Source organism: Sceloporus occidentalis, unplaced genomic scaffold (assembly GCF_023333645.1).
Source record: "Sceloporus occidentalis isolate IW3139 unplaced genomic scaffold, rSceOcc1.0.p SCAF_4, whole genome shotgun sequence".
Lineage (NCBI taxonomy): Eukaryota > Metazoa > Chordata > Lepidosauria > Squamata > Phrynosomatidae > Sceloporus > Sceloporus occidentalis.
In genome coordinates, this window is record NW_028316984.1 from 41,632,984 (window position 1) to 41,653,584 (window position 20,601).

At 38.0% G+C, this 20,601-nt stretch overlaps 1 protein-coding gene across 5 annotated transcripts in view; it reads left to right on the forward strand.

Moving 5' to 3' along the window:
- The window catches only part of LOC149313805 (sodium channel protein type 1 subunit alpha), a 154,164-nt gene extending 134,041 nt beyond the window's left edge, over positions 1 to 20,123 (forward strand). For all 5 annotated transcript variants that reach the window (XM_089519822.1, XM_089519824.1, XM_089519821.1 and 2 more), the window contains 6 exons: positions 10,252 to 10,533; positions 12,977 to 13,030; positions 13,446 to 13,583; positions 14,261 to 14,365; positions 14,604 to 14,874; positions 16,885 to 20,123. In XM_089519822.1, coding sequence (XP_089375948.1) covers positions 10,252 to 10,533; positions 12,977 to 13,030; positions 13,446 to 13,583; positions 14,261 to 14,365; positions 14,604 to 14,874; positions 16,885 to 18,056 — 2,022 coding nt within the window. In that variant the 3' untranslated portion in view covers positions 18,057 to 20,123. The remainder of the gene's footprint in view (positions 1 to 10,251; positions 10,534 to 12,976; positions 13,031 to 13,445; positions 13,584 to 14,260; positions 14,366 to 14,603; positions 14,875 to 16,884) is intronic.
- Positions 20,124 to 20,601: the final 478 nt, after the last annotated feature.

Consider the following 20,601-nt stretch of genomic DNA (forward strand, 5'->3'; position numbering starts at 1 on the left):
CTACTAGTTTCCATAGGTTGAAGTACTTCCAGCAGATCCCCAGCATTATGTACACAAACCTTGCAATATTACATGTTTGATGGGGTAAGCAGGATCACCATTTAGTCTCTATCAGAAAAGTTCCTTACACCAAACCCGTTTTCTTCTCTTCATTAATGTTACCGGATAGATCTGTGACTGCAGTGAAGTCACCAGTAGAACTCCAGACACATCACTTGTAAACATTAATTTACCCACTTTATACAACCTGATCCAAATTGCATGTTGGTCAAACCTGTTATTTTTCAGAGAATGCCTTTTGCCACTTCATGGAAACATAAGAGGAAACAGCTTTTGAGTAATGTTAAAAAGAAGCCTTTCTAGTTAGATGGACAGCTGATAAACATGCTGCTGTAACAGTATTTACAAGTATTTAGAAGTAAAGTCACACCAGTACCATGAAATGAAATTTAGATGATTGGAGCTCAGTTCCTCAAATTGTATCCATCAGGTTGCATATCTTTTCTTCAAAATTTCTAAAAAGGAAATACTATAAATTGAAACTGACTCGATACATGAATTTCAGGTGCATCTAACCACCCCTTAATTTCAACAAATCCCTTTAAACAAGAAATTCATGAATTGAGAAGTCAGCAGTGGAATAGGGTAAGAGCTGGTCAATTCCTGTAGTGTTCACGAACATTCATTCAGTTTTCAACTAACTGTTTGGTTTATCCATGTTCATACTTCTTTTTATTTACTATTCATGAACATTCTTGCAAATATGTTTTTGTTGGCACAAATGTTTCTGGAACTGTTGTCCTTTGTACTCCTTTCTAAATAACCTTAAAGACTATCGATGATGCTAAATGTTCATGTAATATGAGTACCAAGAATATGGCAATCTGAAAAATTATTTCGGTACACATCTGGTTCATAAGAAAAGAAATATGATTATACTTGGTTTCATTTTTTTCATTTTCAAGCGATTTTCTGTTGCAATGATTCCAGCTAATGCTATTTAAAAGGAACCAAGGAGTCACATGTCCACAATGATATCAGCTATTTGCCATTTCTTATGTATTTCCCCACATTTAAAGGTTTCTATTGCTGAACCAAGGAGCAAAAGAAATAACCTCTGACTCTGGTTGTCACTAGACACAATGGTGACAATAAACGGATCAAAGTGTGCAAACAACATAACACAGGAAAAATTATTTGCCCAAAGCATTTGGCCAAAATTTAGAAAGAGTATGCCTTCATAGAAATCAATGTTTGTTAATGAATGCTTCGTGAACAGGAAAAAAACTTCTATAAAACATTGAAACACACAACTGACCAGCTCTCAATGACATCACTAATGCATAAATGACATGCTTTTGAGACAGTTTTCAGTTAGTGGAAAAAGAAGGTATGAGTTGAGGGACAGAGACATAGTTCATATAAATCTTTCAAAGGGAGTAGTGATTCAATTTGCACCAAATAAGTGGGATTCAACTATTACTAGTGCAGCAACAGACTAGAAGCACTAGAATGCTTGAGGAGGTTTATCATTTATTTATTTATTTAATTTCTATCCTGCCTTTCTCCTGGCACAGGACCAAAGGCAGCTTACAACAAAGATATTTTTATATTAAGTATGAGTGTTTTTACATGAGGTCTTTACTTTCTGGAAATAGACAGAAACCCCAAAACATCTCCACATGTGTTTTGGGACCTTGACTTCTGGCATGCATCATAATATCATCTGTTTCTGACATACAGTATATGGAGTGTGGCACTGAATTGGGGCTTTGTGAGCTCTGACTCCTTGGAGAAGTCAAGTATCGATGGAGACCACTTTACAACCAAGGTTGGGAGGCAGTAGTTCTCTAAGCCATTGGTTACCCATCTTGAGTTTACACTGAGAAGTTATAACAAATTTGCAAGTAATTCAACTTCAAACTATTAAGAAGTTTAAAAAATCAGAAGGCACTGGGAGTTAAAACTCATAAATAAAGGCTATATATTCTATGCAAAATGGTTGTGGGCAGACTCTGAGCTGGCAGTAATAAGAACAGTTTGGAGATCAAGTATCAACACATTGTGTTACAAGAAGGATTTGGCAGCACAATTTTGAAAAAAAAATTTCTTAAAAGAGGTTTTTCAATCTTTCAATCTAGATTTTGACCAGTTTTTGCCAAGTATTAGTTTTGGTTTTCACATATTTGTATATTGATATTATAATGTGGAGCTTTAAATTAACTTCATATGATTTCTCTGTTCAAAAACTGGTAAAAAGTATTCCTTCACAGAAGACAAACTCAAGACCTAAGGACAATGTAAGTCTGTGAAATATAACTCAACTGTTTTAACTCTCACATAATTGCCCTATATGGACAAGGAGAAATTTGATCAAAATATGTAGAGAATTTTGAAAATTCAAGTCTGTTGTGTTAATCTGAAAACTGTTTCAATATATTTCAAAGTAAATTTCAACCACTGTAACTCCACATAGGTGCTGGAAGGAAAAGTAAATATCTGTTTTCATTTAATGGAATCTGCTATAGATTGAAAACAATATTCTAATCTCAGTGTATGTAGATCTATTCTACTTGTTAAATGAGATTTGAATATGCCTATTGCTTGATATTTATCATTTTAATACTTTCTGTAATGAAATGTTTTTGCAGTAGTTCAAAATATGTATGCTATTATAAATGTAGAAAAATAAATATCCATTGCTTTGCTAAATTAAGAGGATTGATTTCTTAGCGGTAAAGCATGTGTTTATGTGTAAAGTCACTGAAGAGAGCATGTTCTGCGTGCTTGATATAGTTCTCCTAGAGCAGTAAAGCAGAAAAGGACTTTTAAAAAAGATCCACTTTGCAGTTTAAGTTTTGCATGTCTTATGCACATTTCTGGCTGATTGCTTTAAAATTCTTTCATATTTCAAATTTCCAGTCCAGTTTCTGAGCTAGCAATCTAAAGAAGAAATTGGTACGGTGAACATTATTCACATGCCTTGTACTGATATACAGCATCAAAAATTTATTTTAAACATTTGCAGGTCTAATTGTTAAATAATCTATTTATAGCTAATATAATTGAGATTAATTATATGGACTGCTAATTCCTCCCTTGAGTTTTTCTGCAGTTCATACCCTTGTTTGATTCACACTGCCCTTAATTGTTTCATGCTGTAGCAGGGATATAATGACAAGAAGTTAGAGTTACAGAATTACCTGTATTGCCTCTTTGATGGACTACAAGGCAGCACAGTGCATCAGGAAACTATCATTGTCCAATGTCTGGATTTATGCCTCCTGCAAGACCAACACTATTACATTGTGACAATGAAGTTGTGGTCCTTTTTTGTTCAAACCAGATGTCTCCTACCTTGTTTCTTCCTCTGCCCATGCCAACGGAGATTATTGCATCCCTTTAAAAAGCAACTCACCACTGCCAAATTGAATTCTAACTTGGGCTGCATCCGGATACAATCGCACACGTTAGTATCCAATAGTATCACACATGTTTTGCTACCAACACTGCCGGTCAGGTGCAGCTCAGGTAACTTCTGACTAGAATCCACCAGCTGAGCTCTGATTCTAGACAGAAGTTACCCAGGTTGCACCTGGCCAGTGCCATCAGTGACAAAACGTGTGCAATAGTACTGGATACTAATATGTGTGACTGTATCTGGATGTAGCCCAAATTAGAATTCAATTCATCAGTGGTAAGCCACTTTTTCAAGTTGTGCAGTAAACTCCAACACCTCAACGCTAGGCCTGCAAAGAGATGAAATATGTTTTGGAGTTAAAATCAGTTAGTGCTAAAAGTATCCTTCTTTATATGGAAACTAAGTTTGGCAAATGAAAGAGCTGTTTCACATCTGTTTCACAGCCTAAAATAAATACAGTGTTGAGCAAGAACAATGAAAGGCTGCAATCTTCTGTCTCAGGTGTAGGCAGTACCTACCAGCCCTTGCTACCATAGCCAATGCTGAAAAATCATGCCTTCTGTGATCCAGCAGTATCCGGAGGCCCACCCAGTGCCTACCCCTGCTGTTGCTATGCACACACATATGACAGTAAGTCCTGTTCAACTCAGTGTGGTTTACATCTGAGTGAAGAACCATTCACACTACAGAATGATGGCTCTGTTATTCCACTTTTAACCACCATGGTTCCATCCTATGGAATCCTGGGAATGGGAGAGTGTTTAAAAGCATCATTTTTGCCAAAAGGATTATTTCAGCTTGGCAAATGAGAGCTTTTACAACACTTTTATGAACCTCTCCCATGGTTTTACAACCAGAAGGGAATGAAAGCAAAACACATGATGTGGAGGGAGAAAAAAAATGTGTCTTTTCATTTGCCTGCCGGGTTTGTTTAATAAAGTGATAAGGCTCTTAGCCAGAGAGCTTCCCTGGTGAGTCCCCAAACTATGAAACCATGGCTGTTCAAGTGGAGTAATAGTGCTACATTTGTGTTGTGTGAATGAGCCCTAGGTGTGCAAAGGATTGTGCATACTTGCTCAGAAATAGGTTATGTTCAATGAGACTTACTTGTGTTTGATGATATTTAATTCCAGCTAGGTGCGTATACTTGCAACCCAAATGCAACAATTCTCTTCCCTTTGCATAAGATTTTCCTCAATCTTTCTAGAATATAGTTCTACAGAGCATCTACTTTGTGTGCAGAAGGTCTTGGTTTCAACCCATGGCATTTCCACATAGGGTGGGAAGACCCTTTCCTGAAACCCTGTAAATAATACTAAGCTAAATGGATTGGACTCAATATAAGGCACTTTTCCTATGTTCCTTAGGGGATACTTGAGAGCATGAGAGCTCTTATAGAACCTACATACAGTGGAGCCTTGCCTTACGCGGGGATCCATTCCGGACACACACAAACCCTGCATAAGGCAAATAATGCATAAACTCAAGCCCCATTCAATATCATGCTTGCGGCGGTGCAGTGCATGTGCACTACAGGCACACATGCCATTCAATGAATGGCAGTGTGGCTTCCGTGTAAACCAGAAGCCACATATGGCACGCCTGCATATGGAGCGGGTGCGATGTACCTTATTGTATGTCATAGATTTCTGCACAAGAGCTACTTTTATTTGGATCCAGCCAAAGGTTACTGCAGAAACCAGATCTGTCTCCTTTTCCTTACTAAAACAACTTTTTTTTCCCTGGCAAGTTTAGAAAGTACAGCTTTTTACTATCTAATTCTTGGAGACTCATTTTTCTCAGTAACTTTTTGCATGAAAACAGTATTTTTAAATGACGGATGACCTACATAGAAATTGTAAGGACGCACCAAGACACATTGATTTTTTTGAGTATGCACCAAATTTGACCAAGTTAGAATCCAATTATGTTTACAATATCAGCGCTTAGAACTCAGTAAAGCTGCAATCTTTAACCCACTATTTGGAGTAAACCATGCAGTACAGTCTGCCCTTCCCTTATGCAGGGGATCCATTCTGGACCCCCCTCATAAGGGGAAAACTGCATATGCTTGCACCTCATTAAAAACAATGAGGTGCATGCACACGGTACGCATGCCACGGGCGCATGCACCATTCATTAAATTGTACTGCAGCTTCAGCATATGCTGAAAGCTGTGGAAGGCAAGCCTGCGTATGGCGCGGGCTGACTGTATTTAACTTGATGGGAATTACTTTTCAGAGAATTACACTGCAAAATTATTTTTGTAGATTCTAGATCACCATCTGATACAAAAATGCTGTACACTTTCTTAAAAAATAACTTCTTAGTCCAGATGTTTCTTGTGAATTTATGAGCATTTAACATCATTTTAAAGCCAAAGGAGAATTCAGATATGGGATTTTAGATTTAACAAGATCTCTGAAATGTATCTAATTTTTTTTCTGCTTGTAAAAAAACTACAACATAGTTACCTGGCCAAACTCTAAAATCCCTGGGAACCAAAGAAGGCTAAAAGCCAGTGCCCCTTCAATGTCTTAGTACAATCATTGGTGCCACCATAATACATTACACCTAGTTCCCAGTCCACGTCCTCAGCCCATCTGATTTCTACAGTCTAAGCTACCAGAACTTATATATGAATTTGGTCTTTTTCATTTCTGCATTGGGGTTGCACTGTGAAAAGACAAAAGTCTATTCTTAGGGCTGTTACACAAACGGGATCTGTAGCAACATGTTATTGTTTGGCATGCTGTTGTTCTGAGTTCCAGGCATGACACTTCCAGGTCACTTCATCACACACACACACACACACACACACACACATTTTTGTCAGCCTTCCCTTTCTGCAGCAGATAATCAGCATTCTGTGCCCACTAACGTCTATGTTGTCTGAGGTATTATGGCACAAATAGTTATCCAAGATAGATTTTGCAAGCCCTCATTTTCATTGAACAGTTTGAGCTTACTGTCAACATGCATACAAGATCCGCCCCTCCAAAAAATGTTTTTCTACCTCCACTTTTAAATGTAGGCTCCTTTAACTTCACTGATCCCCCATCATTGTTATGGGTCAATAGTACTGTTTTGACTAAATACAGAAAGAACTTATTATTAGTATACAGGATTCTATTTCCCTGCCAGACAGGAAGAAATAGTGGTGCTCTCATATGCTACTTACATGGCCCTGCTGCAGCAGCCCCGAAGCTTTACAAGAACTGAAAGCAAGCCTTTATCTTAGAAGGTGCAGCCTGCCTCTGAAACTGCCCTAACTAACATGAGATCCTTGACAGTCTAGGACTACTGCCAGTTGCACTACTTATGCACTTAAAATAAAATAGCTAATAGAAGGACACAGCAGATAGAACCTTGGATTTTGACAACATCCAAAGAATAAGGAATATAGAGCTACAGGGGAAGGGAGGAGAAGGGACCTTATGACAGGACAGTTTTGTGGAAAAGGGAGTAATTGATTAACTTGACTTGAAGCCAAAGTTTCAAATAAATTCAAAATGTTACCAACTCTAGGAGGAGAAGAATTGCCTAGAAAACTGCATGGAATCTAAGAGGCCCAATTAGTTCTAGCTGCCATTTGAATATGCAGATATGAACAGGATTCTCAGATACAAGAAGAAAAAGAGTACTGAAGACGGTGGCTGGCGGAGCATACAATCCAGATGATTCTCTAATGTTTTTTCATAAACTCAAATGTTTTTCATAATGTTGATCCATTCATTTTAATACTGTCCCAATACCTACATGTACTAGATTGTCCTGTGTTACTATATCACATGCATCTTTCCTTTTGTGTCTGTGTTGAAAGAAAAGATATTTGCTGTCCAAACTGGTGGATATAGATTTGCAATTGAATTTTGTGCACAGACAGTCCCTAAACCTAGTATATCCCACTTCTTCATGAAAATGTTTCTATCAACATTCATAATTTGTCTGTTACAGGCATTCTAATGAGTATTTCCATAATCTGAGGGACTTTTAAAAAGCAATTTATTATAATTCTGGGAACAAAATAATAATAATGTACCACTCTAACCTTGTTTTAAAATAGCACTTCATAAACTAGCATGTTGCCTCCGATCTGGTGGAGGACAATTGTAATATTTGACTGCCTATGCAGCCAGCTTCAATATATGAACTGTAGAAGGAGCACCAACTTCTCTGCCACCAGCCGCAAAATGTCTCAGGTCCCTTTCACAATACAAAACTTTAGCTCTTTACAATTATAGTGCTACCATTCCACATTAACTTTATATTATTTCAAGGATTTATATCCCACCTACAACTCCTATCAACCCCTGTCTAGCCAGTCTAGTTTGTAGTTTGTAGAATTGTAGTTAATACAGCCAGGGTGCCTAGAGAAGCCTTTCTCTTACCGCCAAGCACTCTCAGATGACAGCACTGATATCATACCAGAGATCAGTGTGATTTTTACACTACCAAATACTATAACCCACCACTAAAAAGAAGTATACACCTTTTCAACCCCAAGGTACTTTGCTGTCGCAGTAAACAATATTGTCTGATATTTAATCTGTTGGCAAGAAAGCTAAAGCTGCTGTGAGTTTTGCTTTTCAGAGACAAGGTTAATGGAGGATAGTAAATGAGTTTCAGAAAATAAATCATTTTCTATGACTGCTAGAAGACTAAAATTGCCAAATGGTATATTACTTAAACCAGGAAATTATGGTGGAACATTTCCTTAGGATAGACTGATGTTCATAAAATAGTCAACCTTAAATGAAACTCGAGGCTGCTGAGCAAAGCTTCAGATGTCTTTCATGTATTCCTCATCTACACGGAAACCAAAAATAAATCTAGCATATCTGCATCTGTTCCTCAGTCCAACAGCACTAAAGAGCCCTTAAACAAAAATTAAAACCTCACCAACTGGAGAAAACAGTATGGCAGCAAGGCTTTGGTTTCTTCTCACATTCCCTGCAGAACAGTTAAACTGTGGGATTTAGCTTTTCAGAGAGGATCTCACAAATACCGAACCATAGTAATTCCATATTATATAGGACAGGATCCATGCTATTCAACAGAGAATGAAGTATATCCCTTGCTTAAATATTGATCCCTTCCCTTCCAACAAATATTGTAGTGATTTTGAATAGGGAAGAAACCTTGTGATCCAAAAGTGCCCTTCTTTTCAGAGAAAGAGTCCTGCTAATAACAAAAAGAAGAGCCAGAATGGTGTAGTGGTTAGACTGTTGGATTATGACTATGGAGACCAGAGATTGATTTACCACTCGGAAATCATGGAAACCCATTGGGTGATCTAGGGCAAGTCACATTCTCTCAGTTCCAGAAAACCCCATGATAGGTTTCATCTTAGGGTTGCTATAAATAGGAAATGATTTGAAGGCACACAACAACAACAACAACAACAACAACAACAACAACGTAACAGAAGGGTATTTGATTCAGCCAAGAGTCCATCTAAGAGAAGGGGAGAAGACTATTCTTGTGGATTTTCCCTCCTTGGTACAATTCTCCAATCCCTGCCAAGGAGATTTTCAGGAGCCTGCAGAGGGAAAATGGTATCAATGGCCCCTTTTGATGTGTTGCCCCAGATAACACTTTCCATAAATGACACTCTGCTCCTGAGTCTTAGAAGATTACCACACTGGGGAAAAAACATTCCCCAATGCGTTCTCATGGGTGCGAGCCCGAAACATGATGGGAACCCAATGGGTCCCAGAATGCTAGTTTACCGCACGGCGGAATGCTGCCGTCGCCACCGGGCATTCCCAATGTGTTCCCAGTGTGTTCCAGGAGGCCCATTTCTGGGAACGCTTTTGAAAGCATTCCCAGAATGGCGCCTCCGGGAACACATTGGGAACCCGATGGGAACGCCCGGCGACGGCGGCGTTCCGTCGTGCAGTAAACTAGCGTTCTGGGACCCATCGGGTTCCCATCATGTTTCGGGCTCTTGCCTGTGAGAACGCATTGGGGAATGTTTTTTCCCCAGTGCGGTAATCTTCTTAGGCTCCAGCTTCTTACATTTCTTTATAGCATCCCTTTCTAGGCATGTATTATTAGGCAGACACGCAAAGGCATTGTACTCAAGCAAGTTGGACAGTATCTTGATTTATTCTGCATTCAAATGTTTTTGATCCTTTAACCACCACCACTCTTTATCAATGTATGAATATTTCATTCATTTATTTACTTTAACAAAATATTTAATTGAGAAGATATTCATTTGCTTAATAAAGACTGGAGCTTGAAATAAACTATGTGATTATTTAGATAAGCACATACTGCAAAATTGTCTGGCTTTCTTATGCAAAGAAAGTAATCTTTGTAATAATAATAATAATGATGATGATGATGATGATGCATGGTTGAGAGTACTCCTCAAGATATGTAATAATTCTTAACTTGGTTTTATTTATAACTTTTTTGATATTTCTATTTTTAGTTATACGGAACCTATAGCATCTTTTCAGTTCATGAAGAATCACTTATTTCCTTTTTATATTTTGTTTTCCTATATAAATATTTTAACATATATCTCTTTTCCTTACAGAGATCAACAATCTTCATGTTGCTATTATAAGGTTTATTTTTTAATTTTTGCTTTTATTTAGATATTTTAGTTTTCCCTACCTTTGTTGTCTTGTTGAGTTTGCATTTTTATTTTTATTTTTTTAAGTAACTCTGTTGCCATCAAAATTTTGACTGGTCATTTTACAAGTTGCTTTAGTTTGAAAAGTAGAACAATCAGACATTGATGCAACAGAGTAATACCATTACTGCTATTAAGTACTCTTACACTGTTTTCTTTTCCTCCTCTATTTGTGTACTAGGTGGTTGTGAATGCCCTTCTTGGAGCAATTCCATCCATTATGAACGTGCTTCTTGTTTGTCTTATATTCTGGCTAATTTTCAGCATCATGGGAGTAAATCTGTTTGCTGGCAAATTCTACCACTGTATTAACACCACAACTGGTGACATTTTCCCAATCAAGGAAGTTAACAATTATTCTCAGTGTGAAGAACTCATACAAGCAAATGAAACAGCCAGATGGAAAAACGTGAAAGTTAACTTTGATAATGTAGGATTTGGGTATCTTTCTTTGCTGCAAGTAGTAAGTGAATATTCTTTATAGGCTTCTTGTTTGCTTGATATAGAGTAAGAAGTTGTTTCCATTGTTTTTTCTTCTCAAAGTATTAGGAGTGAATTACTTTTTTAAAACTAATTATCCAAGCTCCAGTATTAATAAATATACACAATGTGTGAGGTCATAGCAGAATTCTCTTTTTAGACCTATTATATCTTAAGTTACCTATGTATACTTTGAAGTCTTCTTTGAAGGCTTGCTTCAGGTGCCTTTTCCTATGAAGCAGGATGGGTAACCAACAGGAAAAAGCCCTTTTTGATAGTGACATCATAGTTATACAGAAAGGTTTTCTTTATGCCATATTTGTCCTTTATGCACTAGGTGAAGTCCTTTTTCTTCACCCAAATCTTTTAAATAACTGATGCATCTAAGGCCTTTGGTTTAACTCTAGGATTGCTATGAGTTTAGTTTTCTGTTTCTGTATTTATGCTATTTGGATTTTATAGTTTTATGGCTCCTTTTGTATTTTAGTTATTTTGTACTTGTAAGCAACAAAGAGAACTTTAGATTGTAATGTGAACTATAAATGTTGCAAATAAATACATAAATAATAAAACATTAAGGTGTTTTATTTGTGCATTTAAAATGCACTATCTTTCATAATTAGTTTTTGTATAATTAATAAATTGAAAAACTGGGTTTTAAACTTCCAGCTGCTTTTGAAATATCTTAAAGATACGAGTGGGTACAGAATCAGTTAGTTGCACTTAATTCACATTGAAATCAACCAGACAAGACTGTTTTGTGCATTTGATTTCATTGGGGACTATGCACTTACTTTATAGTAAATCTCACTCACAGCTTGGAATTAATTTTAAATTATTTGTTGTCCAGATTTTTTCCTAGCAATTTCCCCAAACTCATTAGATTTTTCAATTTATACTGAAGTTTTAAATTCATTAGTGTAGTGCCTCTCCCTCTCACGTTCAGTAAAGCAGGACAGCCTATTATCTGAGGAGGAGATATATTATGCATCCTGTGGCTCTGTTGTTGGGCAGGCTAATCTGTGTGATTTCTTTGGGGAGGCTGCAGGGAGTGAGGAGTGGAACCCACTTAGAGTAGAAGTGGCTGGTTTGGATAAGAAAAGAAGAAAAAAATGGGATGGGGTCTGGTAGAGGTGAGGTTAGTTAGGGTGAGTTGTTTGTCTGCTTAAAAGAAGACCAAGGAGGTTATTGCACAGCCAGTTTTCCCTGGCCATACACAGGATGGAGCAAAACAGGTGTGTTACTGCACAGAAAATTGCTGCGGCACTGCCATCTGACCATCACCCATCCCACAGGTGTGCTCTGCTGGCTGATTTTGATGGTACAGAAGCCTTTGTTGGTATAGCAGCCTTAGGTGGCCTTGCGTACCACCAAAATTGGCTGGCAGAGCACACCCAGGGAACAGGTGATGGTCACGTGGAAGTGCAGCAGCAATTTTCTGTGTGATAACACCCGTTTCCCCCCATCCTGCCCTGATTCTGTCCCATGCACGGCCAGGGCAAAAATGGCTGTGCAATAATCTCCCAAGACACTCAAGCAATCAGGGCCTTTACATAATTTAGCTTTTGAGGCCTGAAAGGGAGGTACTTCCTTGTATGTAAGGAAGGTGCTTTGAACTGTTCTGGGGTTGATGATGCATTTTAACTCTCTTCAGTAGCAACTCCTCTGTTGATTATAGTTTGGACTACATATTTTATCATATGCAATCTTGCATAATATTCAGCATGAGCTGCCATGAATCCTTTTGTAATCTTGCTCACAAAGTGCTATACACTAGGATAATTAAGTAAAAAGTTTTTGCTAGCCACATTTATTTCTCTCTTGCCCTCTTCCTTTCATTTCTGCTTTTTATCCACCCTCTTCTTCTTTTTACCCACCCACCTTTTAATTATACTGTTGGAGATTATCACATTGCCCTTTCCTGTCCTTTCCTCCCATAGGACTCTTTCACACAGAGGCACTTACTGTAGCTAAAATGCTAGCAAAACGTTCCTGAAGCGTTCCTGAGATAGCCGGTCACGCTTCTTAATTGTCATTGAGGCGTCCCGCTTCTCTCCCGTTGTCAAAATGTTCGCAGAACAGCCATTTCTTGAATAACGGAAGTTCCCGTTATTAAAGAAATGGCTGCTCCATGAACGCTTTGACAATGGGAGAGAAGTGGGATGCCTCAATAACGATTTAGAAGCGTGACCGGCAATCCCGCCTTTGCGCTTCAGTAACACTTCAGGAACATTTTGCCAACAGTAAGCCTCCGTGTGATAAAAGCCATAGAAAGAAAACCTTTTAGCATCAGTAAAATTTTTGAAAACTCTGTAATACTCACCATGCATTACTGCTGTAATATTGTATAAAAAGTGTAATACAAAACAGAGAATAGTATTCTGTGTTCCGAGTTTTATATGTTGAATTTTTTTTTTCAAAAACAGGCTACATTTAAAGGATGGATGGATATTATGTATGCAGCTATCGATTCAAGAAATGTAAGTAGTTTTTATACCTTGCACTGCTAGTCATTGGATTTTTATGAGATAAACCTAACATGAAAGAAAAAATAATTTCTGTTTAAGTTAAATAATGTTTCCATTGTTGAGATATCAAGTTGGCAGTTAAAAATGAAGCGAAAGGCCTAAATCCAACATAGCATTAGCAGAAGAAAACAGTGCAGGTTTTTCAACTTGTACAGGATTTGATTGAACGACTGTTTGTGCAACTGGTTGCACAAGTTTTCCAGATGGAAAATGTCTTTCATTCCTCATATGCACAAGGTACAAAACTAAGTATCCACAATGCTATTTGAGGTAGTGGAATGATACATAGGATATTAGCCATAATCCTACAAGTTTTTTAACTAAGTATTTCATTGCAAATTTTTCAGACCTTTTCCTTGTTTTGTAGGTACTTCAGCAGCCCGACTATGAGGACAACCTTTACATGTATCTTTACTTTGTTATTTTCATCATCTTTGGGTCATTCTTCACTTTGAATCTTTTTATTGGTGTCATCATTGATAACTTCAATCAACAAAAAAAGAAGATAAGTATTTATATAGATCACTGTAAAAGTCCAACATAACTGCACGTTTATGCAAGAGGCAATAGAAAGTGTATTTCTCTTTAAATAAGGAAGGAATTACAGTATATTGTGAATTTCTGAAAGCTGTTGAGTTTTTAATTCTATTTTCACTCTTATCTACAAACATTATAATTTTCTGTTTTCAAAGTTTCTAATCTCCAAGAAACTGAATTGAACTTTTTAAGATTGAAATCCTTATTCTGCTATGAATTAATGGATTCAGTATATTAAGATGGACCAATGTTGTTAGAAATCTGCAACAATTTAGGGCCCAAACAGACAGGCCAAAATAAATCTGCTTTGGGTCACTTTGGAGGTATGCTATTTAAATGATGTATGCATCCTAAGAGGTCGAAAGCCATGCCAAAGCCACGCTCTAGTCCTAAGGACTGCAACATAGCTTTGGTGCACCTTCTGGCCTCTTAAGATGTGTGTGTCATTTAAACAGCATACCCCCAAAGTGACCCAAAGGAGCTTTATTTGGGTCTGTCTGTTTGGGGCCTTAGTTGTAAAAACTAGTTGAGCCAATTATTTATTTTAGTTTTATTATGAATACAGTAAAATACAGTATAAATGCAAATACATTTAAATGATCTATGAGAATATGATTGTAACCAATTTTCATATCATGCCCTTACTTTGGAGGTCAAGACATCTTTATGACAGAAGAACAGAAAAAGTACTACAATGCAATGAAAAAGTTGGGGTCTAAAAAGCCTCAGAAACCTATACCAAGACCTGGGGTATGTAAAACTTCCCAGTATATTCTACCCTAAAAAATCAATTTGAAAAAGAGAAAATGAGTTGTGGAGCAAGTGAGGAGTGGGTTTGGCTGTCTGCTGATTGTGGATGTCAGTCAATATTGGATTATATTTAAAATATGTTTTTTCTTTCTGGACAGCATGCATGTTATCTGGAAATAATTTTTGATTTAAATATTCACTTGAAATGAAATGCCATCTCTTCTTTTTTATATTTCAGAACAAATACCAAGGAATGGTCTTTGATTTTGTAACAAGACAAGTATTTGACATCAGTATTATGATACTTATCTGCCTTAATATGATCACTATGATGGTAGAAACAGATGATCAAAGTGAACAAACAGAAGAAGTTCTATATCGTATCAACCTGATATTCATTGTCCTTTTCTCTGGTGAATGTGTTCTCAAACTAATTTCACTACGCTACTATTATTTCACTATTGGATGGAACATTTTTGATTTTGTGGTTGTCATCCTCTCCATTGTAGGTAAGAGCCAGTCTAAATAAAATTAGTCAGTCAGACACCCCACACTTAATTTTCTTGTTTATTTTCTTCAACCCAATAAAGCCGTCAGTAATATTCATTTCCGTAACTACACTTAGTCCACATAATTACTCCTTGCTGTATGGTTGGCCACTGTATAAGTACATTTGATAGAATTTGCATCAACTATTTGTGCATGAGATTTATTTATTTATTTTACCATGCTTCCCACACATATGACAAGCATTTAATGCAACTTATGTTTAGCATATGTATGTGATGTCATAGGTCCTTGTTTTATCTGGGGACGAAAATTTTAGACAATCTGCAAGTTGCTAGGACTCAGCAATCAGGATTTCCTCCATGTCCTAGTTCTTTTGCTGTCTAACAGCTAGTAGATGTACTCAAATCTGCAAGTGTTAGAAAAAGCTTTAATCCCTGCCCCTGGGGTTCTTTCCCTTTCTCTGTTCTCTTTGTTTTCTATTCCTTCTTATCACGGGCATTTCTCTTTTGTGTTCCTTTCACTGCTCCCTCAGCCTTTCCCTCTGCCCACTCCCCATACTTATCAGGCAGCAGGACTCCCTTCCATGTATTTCTTCACTGTTTAAAGTAGAGATGATATTTCACACTCGTGATGTCAAACTCCTGCCAAATTTCATTTTATCGTTAAATAGAGCAAGGACAAGAGTGAGAGCCAGCATGACATAGTGGTTTGAGTGTTGGACTACAACTCTGGAAGTTCGAAAGTCACTCACTGAGTGACTTTGGGTAAATCACACTCTCTCACCCTCAGAGGATGGCAATGGCAAACCTCTTTTGGACAAATCTTGCTGAGAAAAACCTCAGGATAGGGTCACCATAAGTCAAAAATTACTTGATGGTACACCACCACCACTACAAGACTGAACCCTAAAAGACCCCACAGGCCAATGGCCGAGATGTCAAACAGGAATTTCCCAGCACTGCTTTCTTAATCTGCCCTTTCAGTAAGGACCAAAGCCACTGCAAAGCAGTATTTCTAAGTCCTGTTCTGGAGAGGCAGCCCAGACAAACACAGTGATCAAGGGTATCAAGAGACCCTGAAAGGAGCAGCAGAACTGAAAGGAACACCCTCACCATTTGCTTTCAAAGGTCATTCACTAAAGTGACCAAAACAACTTCCATCATTATTACTTCAATAATTTAGGTAATATAGGTGCGGGACAGACCGCCCAAAAAGGGCGGCCTGCCAGGGCCTGTTTTTCCGCTGGAGGGAAGCCGCAGCTGCCAAACCGCACGGCTTCCCGCCGGTGGAAAAAGAACCCATGAAAAACGAGTTCTCAAGCCACGGTGGTGACGTAACAAGTGTACCATTGGTGCACTCATTACGTAAGCGCCACACCATGCCATGCAGACGCCGTGCTGCGCTTACGTAACAATGGCATCACCCGTGTATACAGGGCGCCACCATTGTTACACCCTCGTCACATGTTAGGGTTGCAGGGCGTGTGGGCGCTCCGCCCCCCAGGCAACCCTAGCATGTGACAAGGGTGTCAGTAAGGGCCCGTATGTACCAGGCCTCAGGAATGTGGTTATAGCTGCATACTAATGCCGAAGTGTTTTTGTTCAGCTTCTAGCATCTGCCTAAGTGGGCTGTTACCTTTTAAAGCATAATGACCTCTTTAAATGAATTAGACACAAAAGGAACTATACCTTTTAGACTTCAAGTAACAAAGTAAACCTGGCTTTTCCAAGTTATATTTCTATAAAATGTGAAAATAAAAGCGTCAACGTCTGACATTCCTGGCTTATTCTACTGCTCATAGACACACTGTATAAAGATGGGCAGTTTGCAGTTCAGTTCTGTGCATGTTTACACAATAATAAAACTTCCTTTGTTCTGTGGGACCTCCATTTACATAGAATTGCAACCACAGTTCTTAAAAGCTTATTGAAATGAAGATGTACATGAAAGTAAGTCAGCGACAGTTACAAACCATGAGATCTGATAGTATTTTATTTTATTGTTAACAGGTATGTTCCTGGCAGAGATCATTGAGAAATACTTTGTGTCCCCCACCTTGTTCCGAGTGATCCGACTTGCCAGGATAGGCCGGATCCTGCGTCTAATCAAGGGTGCTAAAGGGATCCGCACTCTGCTTTTTGCCTTGATGATGTCTCTTCCTGCCTTGTTTAACATTGGCCTCCTCCTTTTCCTCGTCATGTTCATCTACGCTATATTTGGAATGTCCAACTTTGCCTACGTGAAGAGAGAAGTTGGAATTGATGACATGTTCAACTTTGAAACATTTGGCAACAGCATGATCTGCCTTTTTCAGATTACCACCTCTGCAGGCTGGGATGGCTTGCTGGCACCCATTCTCAACAGTGGGCCTCCAGATTGTGATCCTAAAAAAGACCATCCGGGCAGCTCAGTCAAAGGAGACTGCGGTAATCCTTCTGTTGGGATTTTCTTCTTTGTCAGTTACATCATCATATCTTTTTTAGTTGTAGTGAACATGTACATTGCTGTCATTTTGGAGAACTTTGGTGTGGCGACTGAAGAAAGTGCTGAGCCTTTGAGTGAGGATGACTTTGAAATGTTCTATGAGGTATGGGAAAAGTTTGACCCAGATGCTACTCAGTTTATGGAATTTGAAAAACTCTCAGAGTTTGCGGCTGCTCTGGAGCCGCCTCTTCATTTACCAAAACCAAACAAGGTTCAGCTTATTGCAATGGATCTGCCCATGGTAAGTGGGGATAGGATTCACTGCCTTGACATTTTGTTTGCTTTTACAAAACGTGTTCTGGGAGAGAGTGGAGAGATGGATGCTCTCCGCATACAGATGGAAGAACGCTTTATGCAATCCAATCCTTCCAAAGCTTCCTACGAGCCCATTACAACTACATTAAAACGAAAACAAGAGGAGCTATCTGCTGTCATTATCCAACGGGCTTACAGACGTTACCGTCTCAAACAAACAGTACAGCAAGCTTCATTTGTATATAAAAACAAAATAGAAGGAGGGGCTGGCCTGCGCATCAAAGATGAAATTCTTATTGACAAGATAAATGAAAACTCATACACAGAAAAAACAGACCTAACCATGTCAACAGCTATTTGTCCACCATCCTATGATCGTGTAACCAAGCCCATTGAAGAAAAACATGAAAAAGAAGGCAAAGATGTACAGAAGAAAAAATAAAATGCAAGTTAGAAACTCTGATTGGGTGACAAAATTGTTTACAGCCTGTGTGAGTGATGTAGTTGAGTCAACAGGACTCCTCTAGGTGGTATATGCCAAAAGGACAGTTTTTACAAATATACTGTATCCTTAAGGTCAGTGCCTATTACAAGACAGCAACCCCTTGTCATCTACATGTGACTGTAAAACAGGACGGCAAGCTTGACAGGAGGTTACTGTTTTCATTACCAGCTGACACTGCTGAAGAGGAGGGACAAATGGCTAATCAGACTGTAGGGACCAGTTAAAGGGGTTGGGGAAAAATCCTAATATTTTTTGTGTGTTAAACATAAAACACTTAGTACAGTCAGTGTATCCACTGTTTGCATTTCAACTGCCACGTTTGTCATCTTTTTACAAAATCTGTGTTGGTGGATTCCATCTTTTTTTCCCCCTCCTTTTTATTCACACATTGTGACTATTTTTGTAGATTGGGTTTATGTTGGGGAAGGGGATAAGTACTGTACTCCTTTACCGGTATGAGGACCAGATGTTCTATTATATGACTCTCTTATATGCACACCAAAAACGATTTGCATGGAGGCATGCTGCACTTATAGATCATGCATGGAGGGAAAACATTACATCACAAAGAGCAACAGGTTTTGAACAACTCTGTTAACTGTGAGGGAACACTCCATTCTGAGGTGCTTGACAATTGTACTCATGTTGCGTTATAGCCAGACAAATCTTTCAATGCCTCTCCAGTCCCCTCCAATCCACAATAGCAAAACAAGTGGATTATTTTTGTACAAACAGTTAAATTTCAGCCAGAGCTGGAGTCAGGAAGAGCCGGTCTTAAAGTCCTTGTCAATTTCCCCCCGTGTGGTATATTTAAATCAATGTGCCCTTAAAAAGAAAAAAACAACTGAACTGACCAAAACCCCTTTATGAATTTGTTCTGCTTTTATCCTGCAGTATTGTTTAGCCATCTTCAGCTCTCAGCAAGATTGCCAATGTATGTGTTTGATGAAGAGCCCTCTGTTGTGTAAATAGTAATTTTACCTGTGGTGCACGTTTGAGCAAATGAATAACGACCTGAGCACATTTATTGCATCAAATATGTACCACGATAGGTTTAGTGTGCAAGCTTTCAACAGGTAAAATTATGTATTCTGTACCATTATAGATAGCTTGGATCCTATCGATGCATGTTTATATTGCCTATGCTTCTCTTCCTTCAAGTGTCTGGAAACTTAAATATGGGAAGCCATATGACAGAGGTAAAGTGAGAGAGAGAAAAGTGTTCAACAAGACCTCATTCCTTCATACCATTAAGCAATATTTGCAGCTACTTGAGAGATTTCCGTTTGACATTTTTAAATTTTAAGTGAAGACAAATCTCATGTATAGCCAGACTGTACAGATATGTTGCAAACTGCTAAACTTGTTGAAAATAATGTGGTTAGAATTTTATAAGCAAATATAAATATTGTAAAAATCATTTTATTTTATTTTTGAGCATTATGTACATAAAAGTAAGAAATGAATTTTATCTTAAGGTTGACGTTGCAGCCTTTTGGGTTACATTCTGTCCATAGCACTTTTTCCATGGAAGAACTACAGAAAATAAGAAACGAAGAAGAGACGGGTAATCGTAGCTTTCTGTTTTTGAAATTCTATTTGCAAACATTTTTCAAGGTGCAATAATTCAGTAATATGTTCAGGAACGAGTCACAGTTTGCTTGCTTCCAAACAGCTGTTCTTTGCCGTTGGAAGAGGATGTAATGTTTTGTTTAAATTTCTAGCAGTGCCTGCATCAGAAAATGTAGCCTTTTTTCCTTTCAAAGAACCATGTTGTTTTCCAGTTTTTATTTATGAGATTCTGTTCATTCATTTGACTCCTGCTTTAATAGAACTGTTACAAATATATCTTGGGTCCACTGTATTTTTTCACAGACAAAATAGCAAAATTATATAACCAAACACACCAGGACATTTTACTTTTCTTACACAGGATATGTTACGTATAGATTTCTTTTAATAAACTATCAACTTATACTGTATTGGTGAACTGCATGCAGGAAATGCTACTAATATTCTAAATAATGCTATACATCATTACTAATGTGCAAAAATAATAAAGATTAATTTTTTATTGTAATTTCCTTGACTATTTTTCATATCTAGGAGAATATGAAATTCAGCCTCTGATGTAAATAAGAACATAACTAAAGTGGTGATGCCAAGCATGTTTGCATGGAACAATGTTCTAGCGATATCACAGAGAGTTCATGCCCAATTCACCAAAGGAGACATGCTGATCCCATTTGTGAATTATGTTCCATCTTTATGACACCCTGCATCTGGCACTAGGATTTACATATTTCATAGACCAGAATTTTCCTTTCCAGCTCCCATCAAATCTTCAGCATTGTAACAGCCATTTGCTCACCTGCAAGGAGAGAGAAGGCTGTATCGGCACTAAGCATCAGATCATCTGGACAGTTTATGCAGACATGTTTGTGCATCTGACTGTTTCACAACTGGGACCAATGTATTGGAG